The sequence below is a fragment of the Microtus pennsylvanicus genome, chromosome 3 (genome assembly GCF_037038515.1).
Source record: "Microtus pennsylvanicus isolate mMicPen1 chromosome 3, mMicPen1.hap1, whole genome shotgun sequence".
NCBI classification, from domain to species: domain Eukaryota; kingdom Metazoa; phylum Chordata; class Mammalia; order Rodentia; family Cricetidae; genus Microtus; species Microtus pennsylvanicus.
The window spans coordinates 117,863,610-117,882,156 of record NC_134581.1 but is presented as its reverse complement, the minus strand read 5'-3'; the positions used below and the strand labels follow the sequence as shown (position 1 = coordinate 117,882,156).

Here is an 18,547-nt window from a genome sequence, read left to right as displayed (position 1 = left end):
AGTGATATAAAATACCTTCAAAAGCAAAAATAATTTACAAAATCTAAAAACGTTATACTTCTAAACATAAAATCATAAATTTATAAAATTCTAGATGAAGAATTATTTTCAAATTATTTTTCTCAAATAAGTATACCATTTTGCCTATCCATGCAATTCTAACTTGGTTTCTTTCTATGTCAGTGTTTTAAAGTACCTTCAAAAACATAATTCATGTCATGCATGAGTGAAAGATTGAAAACTCGCTCTGTAACCTAAAGATTGTATAAAATCTTTTATTTATACAGGTCCCCCAAAGGACAGAGTCAACAAGACAAAACGGCAGCCCTCAGAATGGCAAAACATCTTCACCAACCCCACATCTGACAGAGGACTGATTCCCAAAATATATGAAGAACTTAAAAACCTAAACACCAAAATGCCAAAAGATAGTATAAAATCTTGGTGACAGCTCGGTCCCACACCCCCTCCTAAGGCTGAGGGATTATCTCATCACTCCCTTCTCTCCACCTACCTGTCTTTCCCTTCTGAGCTTGCCCGTAATTCTACGGTCCTTCCCTCTTTCCTCTCTGTATTGTCCTCTGTCCTCTTCTCTCAACTACATCCCCACTAGCCCCTTCCCAGCATCTGTGACCTACTGTGACCTGTCTAGAGCATCCCAGCACAGTCTGGTATAGAGTCATATATAAAAGTATAGCTCTACAACCACAGCATCATCTTCTATAGGTCATCCCAGCACAGTCTGGTATAGAGTCATATATAAAAGTATAGCTCTACAACCACAGCATCATCTTCTATAGGTCATCCCAGCACAGTCTGGTATAGAGTCATATATAAAAGTATAGCTCTACAACCACAGCATCATCTTCTATAGGTCAGACTCTCCAAGTGATTAGCAATTTCCTCTGGTTACTTTATAGCTAATATTATCAAATGTAAATTAATAATAAACTGTCCAACAATTCCAGACCAGGCAAACCCAACCAACCGATTGTATGAGGGGGCCTTGGCAAACTTTAAAGGGCCAGAGAATAAATATTTTAGATCTCAGTTGAGAGCTCCTGATTCTGCCAGGGTGAGGTAAAAGTGGTTCTAGACAACATGTCACTGATGGGTGTGTGTGGCTGTGTGCCAATCCAACTTTATTTTCAGAAACAGGCAGTGTGCTGTGTTTGGTGCAAAGTCTTCTGAGAGTCTGTTGTGTTTTTAAGTTTTAATTACTGTGCCTAAGAGACCCATGAAATAAAAATTCCTCTAGCCTGTAAGTCTTTTGCCCAAAGACAGATAATTCTTGAAATACTGGAGGCTATGATTTATTTTTTCACTCCCTTAAATAAACTTGTTTGCCCCCTCCAAAAAAATGAATAAGTCCCAACAGTGTTCTGTAACAAATAAAGGCCCAAATATCAGTTTTGTATCACTGATTTCAGGAAATAGTAAGCTCTTAGCACTCACACTCTTTCTCAAAGAATTGCTTGGGAACCATAACCCCTAAACACAAGTTAACCTTAAGCTAACTAAACTATAGGAGACATTTGTTCTCATCCCTTCAAGACAATGAGTCAAGAGTTTAGCAGCCATGGAATGACTTTACTCTCCTGACCTAGGTCATGCTAGCCCCTTGGATGGTGAGCACCAGTGAGATTATATACAACTGTGTCAGCTTCTCAACTCAGATCTGAAGTGTGCATGAAACTCCTGTAGAGTTTTGTTTCCTCATTTCTTTGCAGGAGTTTTACACACAACTATAGATAGAATCAGTCTAAAGCTAAAAATACATACGAGACTTCTGGGGGTTTTGTGGGGGGAGAGTGCTTGGCTTTGTTTTTGTTTTTTTCAGAGAGTTTTTTGTTTCTTTGTGTTGCTTTTTTGCTTTTAGTCGTGTTTTGTTTTTTTAGACAGAGTTTCACTGTAGTTATTGAGCCTGTCCCGGAACTAGATCTTGTAGACCAGGTTAGCCTTGAACTCACAGAGATTCACCTGCCTCTGCCTCCCGAGTGATGAGATTAAAGGTGTGTGCCACCACCGCCTGGCTGTTTTTTATTTTTGTTTGTTTGTTTTTTGAGACAGAGCTTCTCTGTCTAGTACTGGGTGTCCGGGACTCTCTCTGTGGACCAAACTGGCCTTGAATTTACAGACATCCACCTGACTCTGCCTCCAGAGTGTTAAGATCCAGAGTGTTGGGATTAAAGGTGTGCTGTACCACTGCCCAGCAAGACCTCTGTTTTTTAAAATGGTGACTTCTTACATAATTTTTGCTTTGAAAATCACTTCATATCTGTTGGGAGCTGTGAACCCCCAGATCCTGAATTTTTTGTAAACAACTTTTTTTTTTTTTTTTTTTTTTTTTGCTTTGAGACAGCTTGCAGCTGCTTTGAGCATGAGACTCTCAGGAGTTTTTGATGGCAGGGACTGGGTTTTGGTGAGTTTGGCTGGGATGTGGCTATTGGTTAAGGATCTCTATATAAGAGGCTCTGGTACACAATAAAGGGAGGTATTCATGTTTTAAGGATGACCTGTGTCTCAGTATGTCATTGTGTGTTTCAAACTCCAGCCTCTTGCCCGGTTTACGAACTGTATGGTAATGCATGGAGCATAGACAGGTGTGGTGCACTGCACACATCACTGAGACAAAATGACTATTAACGGCCTTTTTCTTCACCTGGTCCCCAGCGCTGGGGATCCATTCCACATTCAGTGCAAGTCTTTGCATCTTAGTTCATCCGCTCTGGGCACAGCATGGCAGACACACCCAGAGTTTACTTTACTAATCTCCGGGTTTCTCAGTTCACTGACATTGACAACCGAAACTAACAGTCAAAGCTAGAGATGACAGAAGACAGAATGCAGAAGTGACTGTGTCACGGAACCAAGCATCCACCGCTCAGCTAGGGACATATCTTAAGCAAACATGCCTGACTCCGAACTGCCGGCTGCACCAGGTTACCTGCCAGCTCCTGCTGCTACCACATTGCATGCAGTCCTATAGGAACCGCTGAGACACCCAGCCAACTAAAGGAAAAGAGAGACCTGCGACAGAGCCAAAGCGTTGGGCATGCAATAAACATCTCAAGAGGGAAAAAACCTCATGATACACAGGGAACTCCAAGCATACACTTACACTTATTTTTTTAAAAAATAGAAAATTTGAAGAAAAAAAAGCAATCTGGAAAAACTAAATAAAGTAACTGATTGCAAATAAGAACACATTCATATAAAAACAATATTTAAGGTTGTAAAGCAGGATAAACATAACTAGACATACATAACAGAAAAGGAAATCTAAAGACACTGCATACAGGAAAAATAAAAATACTGATAAATATACGGTTCACGAAGGAGAAAGCAGATCATATATTTGCAGAACAATATTCAAGTGCAACCAATTCCTACCCTGATGTCAAACATGAGATTCACAGAAATTTTATACTTACCCTAAGCCACAGAAATAGTAAAAAAAAAAAAAAATGAACTTTGTGGGCAGGAAGAATGAAGGTCATGGAGTATTAATTTAGAGAAGCACGTTCACATAAATTACAAGAGTTACATTGTCTGTGACTTCTCTACCTAATCCATCAATATCTGAAAATACGGCCAGCTCTAAGAGGCCCTGAGGGAAAGCGTTTTAGACAGCCGGACATTTTCTTATGGTATATAAAATTATCAGTATTTTCAAAATGAAATGGCTCAGGGAGTATAAACTCCATGAGATTTCCTAGAAAACTACTTGATAATGACACACAAAATAGAGATGAGTGATTCCTAAACTAGTCTTTAAAAAAAAAAAACTCATGGTGAACAATACATGTTTCTGTGTTTCTGTGCCTTCCTCCTGAACAAATGGTGTCAAGAAGGTTGAGGATTTACCGGGCTATGCCTCCCTCATGCATTGAGCCTGTGCTCTCCTCAGACACACAGGCGACATTATGGAAGTGAGAGCCAGCGTGCTCAAAGCTTCCTTGCACAGAGGGCCAGAAGAGACAGTTCAATAGGACAAGTGCCATGAGGGCGGAGCAGGGGCTACTCAGGAAATTCTTCCATCGCCCCAGAGAGAGGGAGGACTTCGAGATGCTTTTACGGAGGCCGGTTTCTCTAGAATCTGAGTACACTAAATATTTCTGTTAGCCAAAACACACTTTCTCAGTGTTTAGTGTTATCTAATCTGTTCTGTTCCCAGAGGTATCTTATTAACGTGATCCCCTCCGCAGTTTAATGCATTTGGAAGTCAAGCTGTAAGACGTTTGGGCATTAGTGTGGACACCGCTGAGACCCACCTTGCGTCCATGTACCATACAGTTAATGCTGGGCTTTCATGCACACGATAGTTCATCATACTCCTCAGTGTGTGCTTTCTGAGTAAGCTCTGCCTTCAAAATCATCCCATAATTTAAATTGGGGACCCTCAATTCATTCAAATTAGCTACTCTGTCTTTGAAATTTATCAAACTACATAGTCATCAAAATAAGACAAAATTGGAAAAAAGAAAAAAAAAACAGAATCAGACAAAATTCTGTGTTCATGTTTTCATTTGACTTGTGAAAACCTAACTAGGCAGACGCAAGCCTCAAATGGTTAAGTGTGTGTGCTGCCAATGCAAGTATTAGCGTGTACTTGGTAGCATGTGCTTCAGCCAAAGAGGAAAATGTCCGGTCAAAATGCAACTCACCCAATCGATTTTATCCACATTCCAGTATTTTTTTAAATCCCGGAACTGTATTAACATTCCCTTGAGTCCCACGACAATAATGCTTGCAAGAACGCACTGCCAAGAAAAGACAGGTTGGGGAGGAAACGGGACAAAGACTTCAATGTTGTTTTTTTTTTTTTTTAAAAAAAAGTAAATTGTAGAGAAAAGCTGTCACCAATTAGGTTAACGTAATATTTGTTTAAAATTAACTTATTTTGTGCTTTAGGGATACAACATCAATTTTAGAAAATCATTGGCTAAAACTGATCAAGTTGAAAAGAACAGATAGGAAAAAGAAAGTGAATTATGAGGGAGAATATCACAAGGCTGGAGGTTCCTTTTACTTGTTCTGTGTTTTGAAATATGTTTGTTACAGAAATTATACATTTGTCTCATATATTTCTTCACAGGGTCCTGACAGTAGTCACTGTTTCTCCTAGAGATGCTTATACCCGTGAAAAGTGAACTTGAGTACTAAGCAGTTATCGTATGGAAACGGTGACTCTCCCAACCCAGAGGCTAGGACTGGCCTGGTACCCGGGATCGCCGGGGAGCCCCGGGCTTATGTAGAGGTAGATTCAACACCAGCGAGGAGGCCCTCAGAACAAAGGATGTGTCTATGCTGGGGAGATGGATTTTTGTCCTCTACACCATTTCTCCAGCCCGCACTTTCTGGAGAATTCTCTGAAAACCTCTCTTTTTCCACTGCTGGGGAACAAACCAAGGAATTTGCGCATGCTTAGTTAGTGCTCTGACGTCGAGCGACACCCCAAGTCCCGGAAGTCTACTCTTCATGAGGTTATTCCTAGTTCTGTTCTCCCTCATGAAATGTGTCCATCCTTCCAACCTTCACTTAGGTAAAATGGCTTTCACATTTAGGGTTATTGTATTTATTCTCCCAGGATATTTAATGCACAATAATTCTAATTAAAAGTCCAGAACTATTACATAAAAAAGCAATACTGTACCATGGGCAGCCAGTACAGCAAAGGTCCAACTGCATAGATGACTATAAGGACGCAAATGCAAGATATTAGACAAGCCACCTGTAAAACACAAGACAGACAACCAAGAAGGCCGTGAACTGTATTGCTATGTCAAAGCTACGGGAATAGGGGCAAGAAACAAACGGTTCGCGTGTTGTTAGATTGCACGGACTGTCGTTATCTGTGTTCTGCCCTGAAGAGACAGCAAATGTAACAGTCGACAAACTGGTACAACCAAGTAAACTCAGTGGTGAGACAGTCACACACATGTGTGAGTGCGTGCACGCGCACACACCCACATAGAACACCATTTATTTGTACAGCACATCATAGTGATGGGTTGTTGCAAGAGGGAGACCTCCGAGGAAAGTCCTATAGCCTGACTCTACTCATTATTTTCTAGAAGGTCACGTGGGTAATAACTGAAGAATTCACAGCCTGGGGTTTTCTTCTATTTATGACAGATTTGCACCAAAATGGTTTTCTCTCTCTCTCTCTCTCTCTCTCTCTCTCTCTCTCTCTCTCTCTCTCTGTCTCTCTCTGTGTGTGTGTGTGTGTGTGTGTGTGTGTGTGTGTGTGTGTGTGTCTGGAATTCCTCACATGGAACTCTGGCAATGTAGTGGTCAGATGGAGTTGCAGGAGCAGTCTCTCTGCCAGAACTACAGATTTCACTTTACTAATCCCAAGAAGTCTTTAGTATCATGCTCTATCCCACCGAGCCTGTTGACAAAGGTCAATAGGAACCACCTGCCTCCCACAGCCATGAGAAAATCTAATTTTCCAGAAGCCGGAGCCCCTGACTCCATAAGAAACATTTGACTAAAGTGCCATCCTAAGAGGCCTTCACCAGTCCTCAAAGATACCTAAAGTATCACTATGAAGGCATCAGAGGGAATCTTTTGTGTTGGAATGGTTTAAATTTAAATTACAGGAATAATTTCAGAATCTGACAAGGACAAGAGAAGTCTTCTCTGCCAGTGCTGTCAGGGCAGCTGTAGAGACTCGGAAACCAGTCTGTTTCATATGAACTTAACACACACACACACGCACACACACACACACACACACACACACACACACACACATACCGTAGATCTAGAAAGAACAGACAGGTTACAGGGCATCCTCCAAACAGCAGCATAAAGCAGATGTGTGGAACTCAAAGCCACTGTGGTAAAAAGACACTAGACACAAAAGATACAATTCTGGACCAAAGACAATCTTTAAAAGAGAAAAAGTATAGGATGCCAGGATATGGGGGTAAGCACTAAAAATTAAATATAATTAGACAAGAGGAAATACCCATTTTGAATGGTAGAAATATTTTACATATTGATTTTGTGATTCTACAAAATTTAATGTCTTGATCGGTGAGCTTTACACATAAAACGTGGTAGTGTTTACGAGAGCTAGTAAGCCCTATAAGACTGATTCTAAAGAGAGACATTGAAAGCCACTGAAACAACTGCTGGCGTGCACACAAACACACCTGGGGCCACCTGCCTGGATGCTTGTCTTGGACTTGGGTCTTTGAAGGACCTGCTGTAGGAGGAGAGGTCCCCAAATAGAAGCAGGTAGATGACAGCTCACCAGACATTCTGATAGGTTACAAGCAGACACTTGTTTAAAGGAATAGGAAAATACACTAACTGCCAAGCTTTACTCGGGTAAGAAGTCAATGCTTTCAATCCCACCCTTTCGATCTGAAGCACTGGAGACTGGTGCCTCATCCAAGGTCAGGGAGCAAGGGAGGTGAAAGGTAAGAAGGCCACGTGAAGCCTTCACTGGATCCACATCCTTACAATTTGGGGGTTTTGTTTTGTTTGGTTGGGCAGTTTCTTCCCCTTTCTCTGGATTGTCTTTTCATTCAGTTCGTTGTGTATATATTAACCACTCAAAAAAATGTGATCACTTAGAGAATATCAACCCCATAATTTTTAAACTTTATTTATCTTACGTGTATGGGTGTTTCGCCTGAATATGTTTATGCATTGTGTACCTGGTGCCCATGGAGGCCAGAAGAGGATGTCAGATCCTGTAGAGCTGGACTTACAGATAGCTGCCATCAGGTGGGTGATAGAAATTGAATCCTGGTCCCCTGGAGGAGCTACCAGTGTTCTCTCCAGCCCAACGCCTTATTTTAATGTGAAAGTTGAATACAACACAAGCCGACACGTTTGGGAAATTCTTCTAGCTTGTCAGCAATTGCTAGTGGTGGTAAAGTGGGGAGGGGGGAGCATCCCTCTCTTTCCCTGTCTCTCTGTCTCCCACATAGTCTCTCTCTGTAGGAGATTAAACGGCAATCTTATTTCTAATAGTCTTTAAATACTGACGATAACCTTAATGAGAATAAGCCCAATGCACAGACGTTGGATTTCCGAAGATTTGCTTACTTTTTGACTTCTGTTTCATTTACTGACAATGTGCCCTTCTGTTTTCCCCTTGAACTGGAGTAGGCCAGTATCACTCTTCCAGTTTTAGGTATTGTCTCAGATTTAAAGTGGAGCATTTGCTTCCCAGCACGGGCAATGGAGATTGCGCGAACACATAATCATTTCGGTCTGACATTGTTCAAAGTGAGGTCGGGCCACAAGGTTTTCGGAGCTATTTTTTAAAGTCCCCGGCAATCACTAAGGATGCTATATGAACTACACAGCAACTAAATAATAGTAAGCAAAAGGCACCTCCTTGAGGCTCTTCACAAAAAGTATTTTATTTATCTCTTTGTCATGTGAGAACAGAAACAGAGCATAAGTAAGTCCTCAATATATTTTAGAAAGATTAGGTTATAGCCGGGCGGTGGTGGTGCACGCCTTTAATCCCAGCACTAGGGAGGCAGAGGCAGGCGATCTCTGTGAGTTCGAGGCCAGCCTGGTCTACAGAGCAAGTTCTAGGACAGGCTCCGAAGCTACTGAGAAACTCTGTGTCAAAAATAAACACAAAAACGAAAAAAGAAAATAAAGAGAAAACTTTAGGTTATTAATGCTGAAGGCAAGTGTTCACATCCTTACCGTCCACAAGCCAATTATTGCCCATGTATTTTCCCCCTCCGAACCTTCCATGTCATGCTGACTAAATGCCTCGTGATATTTTTTTTTTTAATTTCCAGCAGTCATATCTAAGAGCTAAGTCTGTATGAAAGTTAATGAAATCTTTATTTTCTTCACATTTTATTACAGGGTTATATACATAGAAGTGTATATATGTAAACATTACACATAAATTTTGTTTCAGCGGGATAGAGAGAATGACACACAGCATTCATCTGTGCTGTCAATCTCAGTAGCGCCATTATCACCGCTCATTACTGACAAAGATGACCACTAAAGGCATCAGCATCCTCATACATACATGATGCTTTGCTTCCTAAGCAGAGGTCAAATGATGCACAGATTTATGGGAAGTGGTGGAATTGAAAAAAGATAGGAAAGGGCAGGAAGAACGGATAAGAGGCAGGGCACTGGGCAACACAGCTAAATTAAGAAGGCCTTGAAGAAGATGCAAGCAATGAGCCAACTTCTGGTAAAACAAAAGGAGCACGGTTTTGCAAATTAGAGCCCAGAGGCAATCATAGCGTTGCAGAAAAGCCTGCCAGCTGCTGTTTTCAGTTGTGGCTGCACAGCCTCTGCAGCAGATGCTGTCTGGCTTCCCTCATGGCTCTGTGATCCCCCTGAAGCCCCTGAGAAGCACGGATGCATCTCCGCTGTTGGAAGTGAAGAGAAGCGTGCAGGAGAGGGAGTCAGGGGACACCAAGCTCCTGCCCAGAGTTAAGGTTTCAGTTCAGAAGGGAGGGAAGTCAGAAACAGTATCCATGTGCACTGTTTGTCTAACTCTCCCAAAGGCTGTTCTTAGAGTCACAGGCTTTGGGCGTCCTAGCTAATGGAGGGCGCAGCTGAGAGAATTTCCACATACGGAAGGTGAATCTGTGTCTGTGTCTTTGATCACAGAACTTGCTACTAAATGATCAGTATCTTTGTTATTTCTTTTGAAACAATTCAATTAGTTTTTCTGAGACCCCCAAGTCTTTATCCTCCACTCACGCACATAAAACAGCCCTGGATTCCCTGCCAACCACCACCATGTTAGCTCTGAAGTGTTTGAAGTGTGTCTAGTCCATATTGAAGTCAGCTTGCACATGCAAAATATATGCCAGATCCCCAAGCTTTATTGGAGAAAAATGCAAAAGGTATTGTGTGTAGTTCTGTAATCCATATTGAAATTATCATAACTTTATTCTATCAGGTAAGTTAAAGTATGTTAAAATCAGTTTTGATAGGTTTTCTTTTTTTAGATACAGACACTAAATAAATTACTTGGGTAGCTCATATTATATTTCTGTTGAGCAGGACTGCTCTCAAGTATGTGATCAAATATCTGATTTTAAATAGAAGTTTTCCAGCAACGATGCTATAATCTATTTAAATTTTATTAATGACAACACAAACTGCCTTTGGTCTGTCTGATCAAACTCTCACAGTTGACAATGGGGTTCTCGAGGGTGAACTATTGCAAACTGGATCCCTGGACTGGCGAGATAGCTTAGTTGGTAACGTGCTTGGCATGGGAACACCTGAACTGAGGTTTTGAGCCCCAGAACCCACACAGAAAAAACTAGATATGGTAACACAAACTTATAATTCCAGTGGTGGGGGAGGAGGCAGGTGGATCCCAGGGGCTTACTAGCCAGACAACCTAGCCTGCTTTGCAAGACGGAGGCCAAAGAGGGCCCCGTCTCTAAAAAACAAGGTGAAAGGCGCCCATGGAATGACACCAAGGTTGAGTTCTGGTCTCTTCACACACATATGTATGTATATCTGCAAACACACATGCATTTACATACACATGAACAACCTGCAAACACACAGAAAGGCACGCAGACGGGCAAAGCTACGTGGCTGAGAAGATTTGTCTAAGAAAGCACTAGGTGGGAAGGAAAAATCAGCTCCTTTCCCGGCTGTTCTGGCGCACGCCTTTAATCCCAGCACTCGGGAGCCAGAGGCAGGTGAATCCCTGTGAGTTTGAGGCCAGCTGGGACTGTTACACAGGGAAACCTGTCTCGAAAAACAAAACAAAACAAAACAAAAAAAATCAGCTCCTGAACCGAGCAGAGCAAAGCCTTCTGTGGAATGGAAGAAAGAAATAAAATGATGGTGTTTTTCTCTTGTCAGGAAGGTCCCTGTATTGCCATTGTCTGTAGAGCTCGGGAACAAATCCTGTGTGTGGCAGAAGTGCGCTATTATTAACTACGCCGCCAGCCTTCAGCAGGTAACTACACAAAAATATCTCCACAAAGTGTTCCTGTGAGAACACGGAAACTGCTGCAGGTGTTACGGTAATTACTAAGGGTAACGTGATTATCACCTGCGCTTGGAGGGGCCGTAATTAGATAAAAAGGTGAAGGGCTTTTTGTGCTCCAGGTTAATTCAGTGGGTCTGTGTCCCAGCGCTGAGGAGAGGCAGGCAGGCGGTTGAAGGGTCTGCGCTGGGAAATCTTGACCTGTGGGGAAAGGCTTGCAAGGGTAGCGGGTAGCTGAGTGTTGGTGAGTAACTGTGTGCTGGCTATCCCCAGGAAAAGTTATGTCACACAACATCTGGGACAATTACTTACTTCAGCCCCCTTTCCCTCAACTTTCTCACCTAGAAACTGAAGAGAGCAAGTTTCCATCTTTCCCTGAGGGGCCTAAAGGACCGAGTCTGTTTCTCTAAAAAGAAAGACACACGATGCCGCACACACAGTATCGTTTGCACCACCATCCAGACCATCCTCTCCATCATCACCATTCTGCCGCTATGCAGTATCCTGCCTAGCACAGGTCAGGCTTGCAAAAAAAAAAAAATGAATCCATTTGAGTTCCTAAAATATAAACAATGTGTAAAACAATGGCTTCATTAAAACCCCTCCAAATATTCACATATAGAATATTTGACACTTTGGCACATTTGCTCACTGCTATACATGGAATGTTAGTGTCAAGAACAGATTCTGCATATTTTATTTTATTTTATTTTATTTTATTTTATTTTATTTTATTTTATTTTAAGGAAGTGAGCAAAATAGAAGGAAAAAAGTCACCCGGACTGTTTAGGTTAACCAAGCCACCACTAGAGGGAGCCCAGGCTTTAAAATTGCCGCTAATGAAACTGCCAGGAGTGTAGAATTCAGTGGTTTGCTCCTTGAATCACCGACCCTGTGGGAAGCCCTTAACCGGAAAGATAACGCGAGGGGGGGGGGGGCAGGAGAGGGAGGGGTTGGTTCTTAAAAGCTGCTTCGAAAATACAAATTAGCAACATTTTCAAAGCTGGGCACCTCTCTCTCCTACTGAGACGGGCGGGGGGAGGGGTGGAGGCGGGGGGGGGGGGGGGGGAGTTGACGGCCGTGTGCACAGTCCGGCTTTCCCTGCAGGGAAGGTGTTACCTGTGTCTTTGCTCCTGTGCTGTACAGTCCAGCCGTCCTTCCCATGGCAGCAGCACTTGGGATACAGAAGAAAAACGAAGGGATCACATTGCTGAGGCCGTGGGCCAGAAATTCCTGCAGGATTAGTTATGGGAGAATAGAACATGTCTTTATCACAATCCCCTTCTATGGTCCCAGGTCCAGTTTGTCAGGGAGTGGAGCCTGTTTATGTTCAGTTGCTATTCTCCTCATTCGCTGAGATGTTACCCTTTACAATAAAAATCACCAACATCCATTGACGGTTACTTTCTTTCTAAGCGCGTCCCTCTTTCAATTCTTACAACCAACACGTGAGGAAATTGTATTAATTCATAATTTCCATATTCTAAGTCTTCCCAGTTGGGCTTCTATTCCCACCCTTTCCTCAACGACTTCTGCCCAACAAGTCCAACAGCTACGTCTTACCTTACCTGTATAAAGAAGTATTTGCCACAGTTGCTTTGTCCGCCCTTCTTAAAAGGTCCCGTCAATCGGCGTCTAGGACCTCACACTCCAAGTCTGTCTCTAGATCTCAGTCTGTCACCTGTCGGTTCCCTTTGTCACCTAACCAATCGCAAATGTAGGACTATTTCTCTTGTGTATCTACATCTTACCTACGCAAATATAGACTGGTACCTCCCACCCCTACATCTTCAGCGTGGAGTCCTCTCCTGAACTTCAGACTCCTCTATCCAACCTGTTATCTGCCATCCGCATCTGACGGCTAACGGGAACTCGGTAACTGGTCCACAGGGTTCTCCCATGCCCATCACATCCTCCCAGGTCTAGTCTCAGACTGTACAGTCATCCACGACTCTTCCCAGAAACTCCATATGCAGTTCAGTGCACAGCCACATGCGCCCCTCCCCCACAGGGCCTGCTCCAGCCATTGTGTTTCCAAACACGAAACCCCTCCTAACACCTTGTCTGCCCCTCTTGGGATCAGTGACTGTAAACAATCTCTGGCCTCAGAGAGATGTGGTTCTGACCAGCAAATGTAGATAGCGAATAGACAGTTATAAAGCAGGCTGGGAAGGGTGCAGAGAGGCCTGGACCACAGAAGTCCTGTGACGTGAGGATGTGGATGACGAAGTCGTACAGACTTGTGAAGGGGTAGGAGTCACAGGAAATAGAGCCATGAGGGCAAATTCCCCCAGCCAGAATCCTGGAGTTCTAAGGAGAAACACAAAGTGTGGCTCAGACATTCACAAGAGACCAGATAAGGAAAGGGACCCTGCAGACAGACAGCCTCGTCACCATGGTAGTGAGGTCTGTGAGCTGAGCATGAGAGCTCGGAGTTCCTGTGGATGAAAGCATTCATCTGTGCATGTCAGCATGTCACTATTTTATCCTTGGACCTATCGTAGGACCTAATGCACACATATCCAGAGAGTCATATGATCCCATATAAAGTCATATGTTCTCCGTGTGAGTTCTGCGTACAGGTGAGAATGTGGGGCCTTGGGGCATGGAAAGGACACTGGGGGGAAAGAGAGTCAGTGAACAAGAATGAATGCCCTCTCAGGTATGTCGGAACAGACTTCCCACCCTGTAGGGTCTTAAAGTTAGTGTTCTACTTTCGGATCCCTAAGCATTCAAAGGTATTTATCATGAAATGATAAATAAGCTTTGATTCTCTCCTAAAACCAGATAAAAGAACATGAAGGTGCACGCCTCTAACAATGTATTTTAAGGGTCAGTAAGATGACTCAGCAGGTGAAGGCACTGGCTACAAAACCCAATGATCTCCGTTCAATCCCAGGACCCACACGGTGGAGCCAAGAATTGAACCCTGGAGGTTGTCCTCTGATGCACACGCAGATAAGCAGAGGGAATGAGCAAATCAATGGAGTGTAAACTGTGAAAGTTGAGCTCCCCGCCTCCTTCTCAGAGGCTTTGCTGATTTGTTCTGCCCATTCTTCTACACATTCAAACATTTGACATTTTCAGTATCTAAGAGTCTAGAGAAGAGTAACACACTGGCTCGGGAGGGATGGGGGGCGCACTCCACCTGGTTGTCATCCACTGAATATTTGAACTTCTTGGCAGACCCTTGAGCAAGAGCCAGTGAGGCCACGTAGCCTACAAGCGCAACTCCGAAAGCTTCAGTGAGCACTGCATTGAGGATGTTCATCGGTGGAGCACGGGGCGGAGGAATCCTAGCGAGAGAAAGACTGAATTGAAGCTGTGGGCCTTCCTAGTATTTCTGTACAACTTGCCATGAATCCCACTGCAGTAACAAGTTACAAGGTTACAAGGAATACGTGAAAGTCCCAAGGGAAAAACTAAGCCTTCTTTTCCAGAGAAGCCCTGTGTTTTCACCATTATTTAGCAGAAAAGCAAAATTGTAGGAAACACCACAGGGAGAGCCCTGTGCATTTAACGGGCATTCCTACCCAGGGAATTCAGGTCATACCGCAGAAATTCTGACTTGACAAAAGTTTGTTGTAGAAAACAAAAGCTATCTGGGCCTTCTTTTCATTTGAACTTTTTCAAATATTTATTTGGCTGGCGCTGGAGCTGTGTTTGCTCCCGTGAACGCTGCAGAGTTTCAGGCAAATACTAGTTTACTTTACCGTTGGCTAATCTCCAAATATGCCATTGACTTCATTACGTTAATTACATTTTTAACTCCATCTTTTCATGAGACGGTTAATCACGGCTTACACAAACTTAAGAAACTATGTGGGAAGATCTCATCTACTCTCTATTACAAAATAGACCACACTTAGCTTCATTTCAAAGTCTTTAAAACATTTCTCAGATAATACCCAGCCATTACGTCTATTGTCCCTTGAAAACCATGGAAGCCAAATGTCCACTTACGTATCCCTTGTCATTTTGGGAGACTCCCCCCCAAAAGAATCCCTGTGATTAAAGAGAAGAAAGGGGGACGTGTCATCTCATTCTGGCTGGTGTCTTGCTATCTAGTGTGCGAGTAGAATGTGGCTTCTTTCTCGTTACCTGTTTCACTCCATTTTCCCAACAACCCCAAATCAAGTACAGTGCACCCATGCAGGGATGAGGAAATGTTTGGAAGAAGGTTACAAAAACAGCTGAGCTGGGGTTCGCTCTCAGCTTTTGGCTTTCAAAGCCAATTTTTTTTTTCAGTTGCTTAAGAGGGTTTCTGAAAAGAGAATTCAGTCAGGATAAACAAGAATGGATGGAGGACAGCCATGAAGGTTTGTCACCCAATCAAACTACCCCTTACTGCCAAAACATTGCTATGACTACACAGCCTAAGATACATACTATACAAAACATGAAATGAAGAAATGGAACTTGTATTTCATTCAGGTTAAATGTGATTGATAACAATGGGACTGAAGAAGAATCAATGAGTTGGCTTTCAAAGGCAAAGCAGAGGAACCTTTGGGAAAGTAGAGTTGATTGAAGAAACCCTCCTTTACCTGCATCTACACAGGCCAGCAAACACGGGATTTCTTCAAAAGCATCCTTTTCTCCAGTTTCTGAGACTTTTTCTACTATTTCTTTGTTTTAAGGAGAATAAAATTAAAATATAGAAGACCCCAAACTTAGACTTGTCTCACAATTTTTATGTGTCTGCTTTATACAGCCTATAAAAAGGAGACTAATTCCTAAGGTTTTAATTTTTCTCTACTATATCTTGTCAGCCATGCTTTGGAAGGTCCTTCATCCTGTTACTGTGTTACACCTGTGGAACATTCTCTTGAAATCCGGAGGAAAACTAGAGAACCAGGTCAGCTCTACCTTACCTCCTCTACAACTCTCTACTCCGACCTGTGGGCTTCCATTTCCACAGGATGCTTGTTTACATTAGTCATAACTTAAGTGAAGTAAAAATGACCACAAGAACATATGTGGCTGAAAAATTAAACTGACCCAAGTTCAGGAGTTTGCAAATTTAGCAACTTCCATTATTTTATAGCCAAATTTTTTCAAATACTTTTGGCGTCTTTTACTTGAAGCAATGCTGTGTAAAATAATTACAGTAGCTCATAGAATAACAGGTTAGCTTATTACCTAAAAAATTACTATTTTTCCACATGTTGGGTTTGTCATTTATCATAAAAATTAATTAGAATTCTGCCTCATATGGCAACAAAAAGAAATGAAATCCATACGTATCCAGGTCCAGGCCCTTTGAACATCAAAAACAAACACTCAGATAAACACGTATTAAAAGAGAGGCTACATTACCCCTTTGGAATGTGTCCAACAACTTCTAATCCATATGTGTTTTCCATGTTGGTACAATAGCAAGCAAATGAGGCAGCAATGATCTGTGTAGTTCCATTCGGGAACAAAAGAAAGAAAGACATATAAAAGTGTGTGCGTGTTACTAGAGGGCTTCCAAGTGCCTATGATCACTTAAAAATACATATTATATGTCCCAGAATTACTATTTATTAATGAAATACTAAGAGTTAAGTCAGGGGTGGTGTTGCATGTCAGTAATCCTACAGACAGGATGCCAAAGCAAGAGCATTTCAAGTTTGAGGGCAGCATGGATTATACAGTAAGGTCCTGGGAAAAATGAAAATAAATAAAAACATAGGGGAGAGGGATAAAGAGAAAGTGGTTAACAGGCACACGGTGAACTTGGCTAGGAAGCATTAACTTCTGATGTCTTGGAACACAGTTCAATAAATATCTTCCATTGATAATGATTAACCATATATTTTAAAATCCCTAGTAAGAGAATGCAAAATAACCAAGACAATGGATATGCCAATGATTCAGATCTGATAATTAAATTGTAAACAGTGTCTCACTGAGCTAATTAGTATATACAGTTACCAATCAGGAGGCAAATACAATTCTAAAATAGACTTCTTAAACTCAGGTGCCCGTCTCAGTTTTCAGGGTATAGTATGTACAGTCTCATGGTTATTTTTCAACACGCTGCTTAGTACCCACCCAATTAGGTCCAATTTTGAAGGCACAAAAGACACAAAATGTAGTGGTGTGTGTGTGTCTGTGTTTGTGTGTGAGTGTGTGTGTCTGTGTGTGTGTTTATGTGTGTGTGTCTGTGTGTGTCTGTGTTTGTGTGTGTGTGTCTGTGTGTGTGTGTGTCTGTGTGTGTGAAGCACTGCATTTCAACTTACTTTTCTCTCATGACATGAAGAGGTCTTTGTGAGAACATCACTCTGTTAGTAACAAATGTTGATCTATAGCCTCTTTAATTTTTTTTAATTTGAGGTTTTATCTCTTTCATGAAGTAAAACATGCCACTTCCCAGTCTGATGACTTTCAGATAGCCGTCAAGGAGGCTCAGATATCTTACTTAGATGTTATTGAGATATTCAAGCAAGGTCACTTGTTCAGTCTATAGTCATAGTCAGTATGTCTACGTGTGTGTGTGTGTGTGTGTGTGTGTTATATGTGTGCACACATATTTGCCTCTGTTGTGGCACACATCTGCATGTGTGCAAACGCACATGGATTCATGAACACGTAGAGGACCAAAGTTGATGTTTTTTGCAGTTCCTCCTTATTTATTGAGATAGGGTCTCTCTGTCAAGCCCAGAGCTCCGCTGTATGTCTAGTCCGGATTGTCAGTTTGTCCTGAGGATCCCCTATTACCACCTCCCAGGGCTGAAAATGCAGGTAGTCTGCCTTGCTTGAGTGGCATTTCTAGGAGTCCCGGAAATGGAAACTCTAGTTCTCACACTTAGGTAGTCTGCCTTGCTTGAATGGCATTTTTAGGAGTCCCGGATATGGAAACTAGTTCTCACACTTACACACTTAACCAATGAGCTCTCTCATCTGCCCCCAAACCATCTTTAAGCTGATACCAGAGCTAGGTCAGCCTCTGCCGTACTGGCCACGCCCCCGAGAGTCTCCCGCCCATTTTCAGATTCTGTCATCCACTAGTGTTTTTAGTAGGCACGGGATTTCGAGGTTGTCTGACCTGAGGTCTCTCTTTACAGTATGTGAATTTCTGTCCCCTGAGAACACAAGCTGAGACTTTCAGGTAGAGATCTTCGGTTGATTTGAAGAGATGTTGGTGAACATAGTTTATGTCAGTTATTCGGACCTGTTACAATATACTTTCATAGCCCACTGTGTTTGGTTGTGGTCAAATTATATTTGAGATCCTAAATACATGAGGCAAAGAATGCTATTAAGTTGGGCTACTATAAGAATAACCATTGGGGGAATGTAAAAACTAGTTTTATCACCTAAAATGATACTTGTGAAATTTTCTGTGGACAAATACAAACGAACCAATAAAAAAACGGTTTGTAATGATTCATGTTCTTAAAATGAATGCATCAGTCATTTATTTACAGTGCAAGTTCCCCACAATCATGGCCATAAAATAAAAGCATAACAAAATTAAATGATCAAAGAAGGAACATCTAACAATCAATGCTCAATAATACATAGCAACTTCTGTAGTTATGTTCCTAACTATGTCTTTGGTTGATGTTTGAACTTATAACTTTCTAAAAC

The 18,547-nt window shown here is 42.1% G+C and overlaps 1 protein-coding gene across 3 annotated transcripts in view; it reads right to left on the bottom strand.

Moving 5' to 3' along the window:
* Slc26a7 (solute carrier family 26 member 7) overlaps positions 1-18,547 on the bottom strand; it is a 109,454-nt gene that overhangs the window by 22,670 nt on the left and 68,237 nt on the right. For all 3 annotated transcript variants that reach the window (XM_075966933.1, XM_075966935.1, XM_075966934.1), the window contains exons 7-11: positions 16,289-16,371; positions 14,118-14,265; positions 12,089-12,202; positions 5,657-5,734; positions 4,668-4,763 (exon numbers count right to left, since the gene is read on the bottom strand). In XM_075966933.1, the coding sequence (XP_075823048.1) occupies positions 4,668-4,763; positions 5,657-5,734; positions 12,089-12,202; positions 14,118-14,265; positions 16,289-16,371 (519 nt within the window). The remainder of the gene's footprint in view (positions 1-4,667; positions 4,764-5,656; positions 5,735-12,088; positions 12,203-14,117; positions 14,266-16,288; positions 16,372-18,547) is intronic.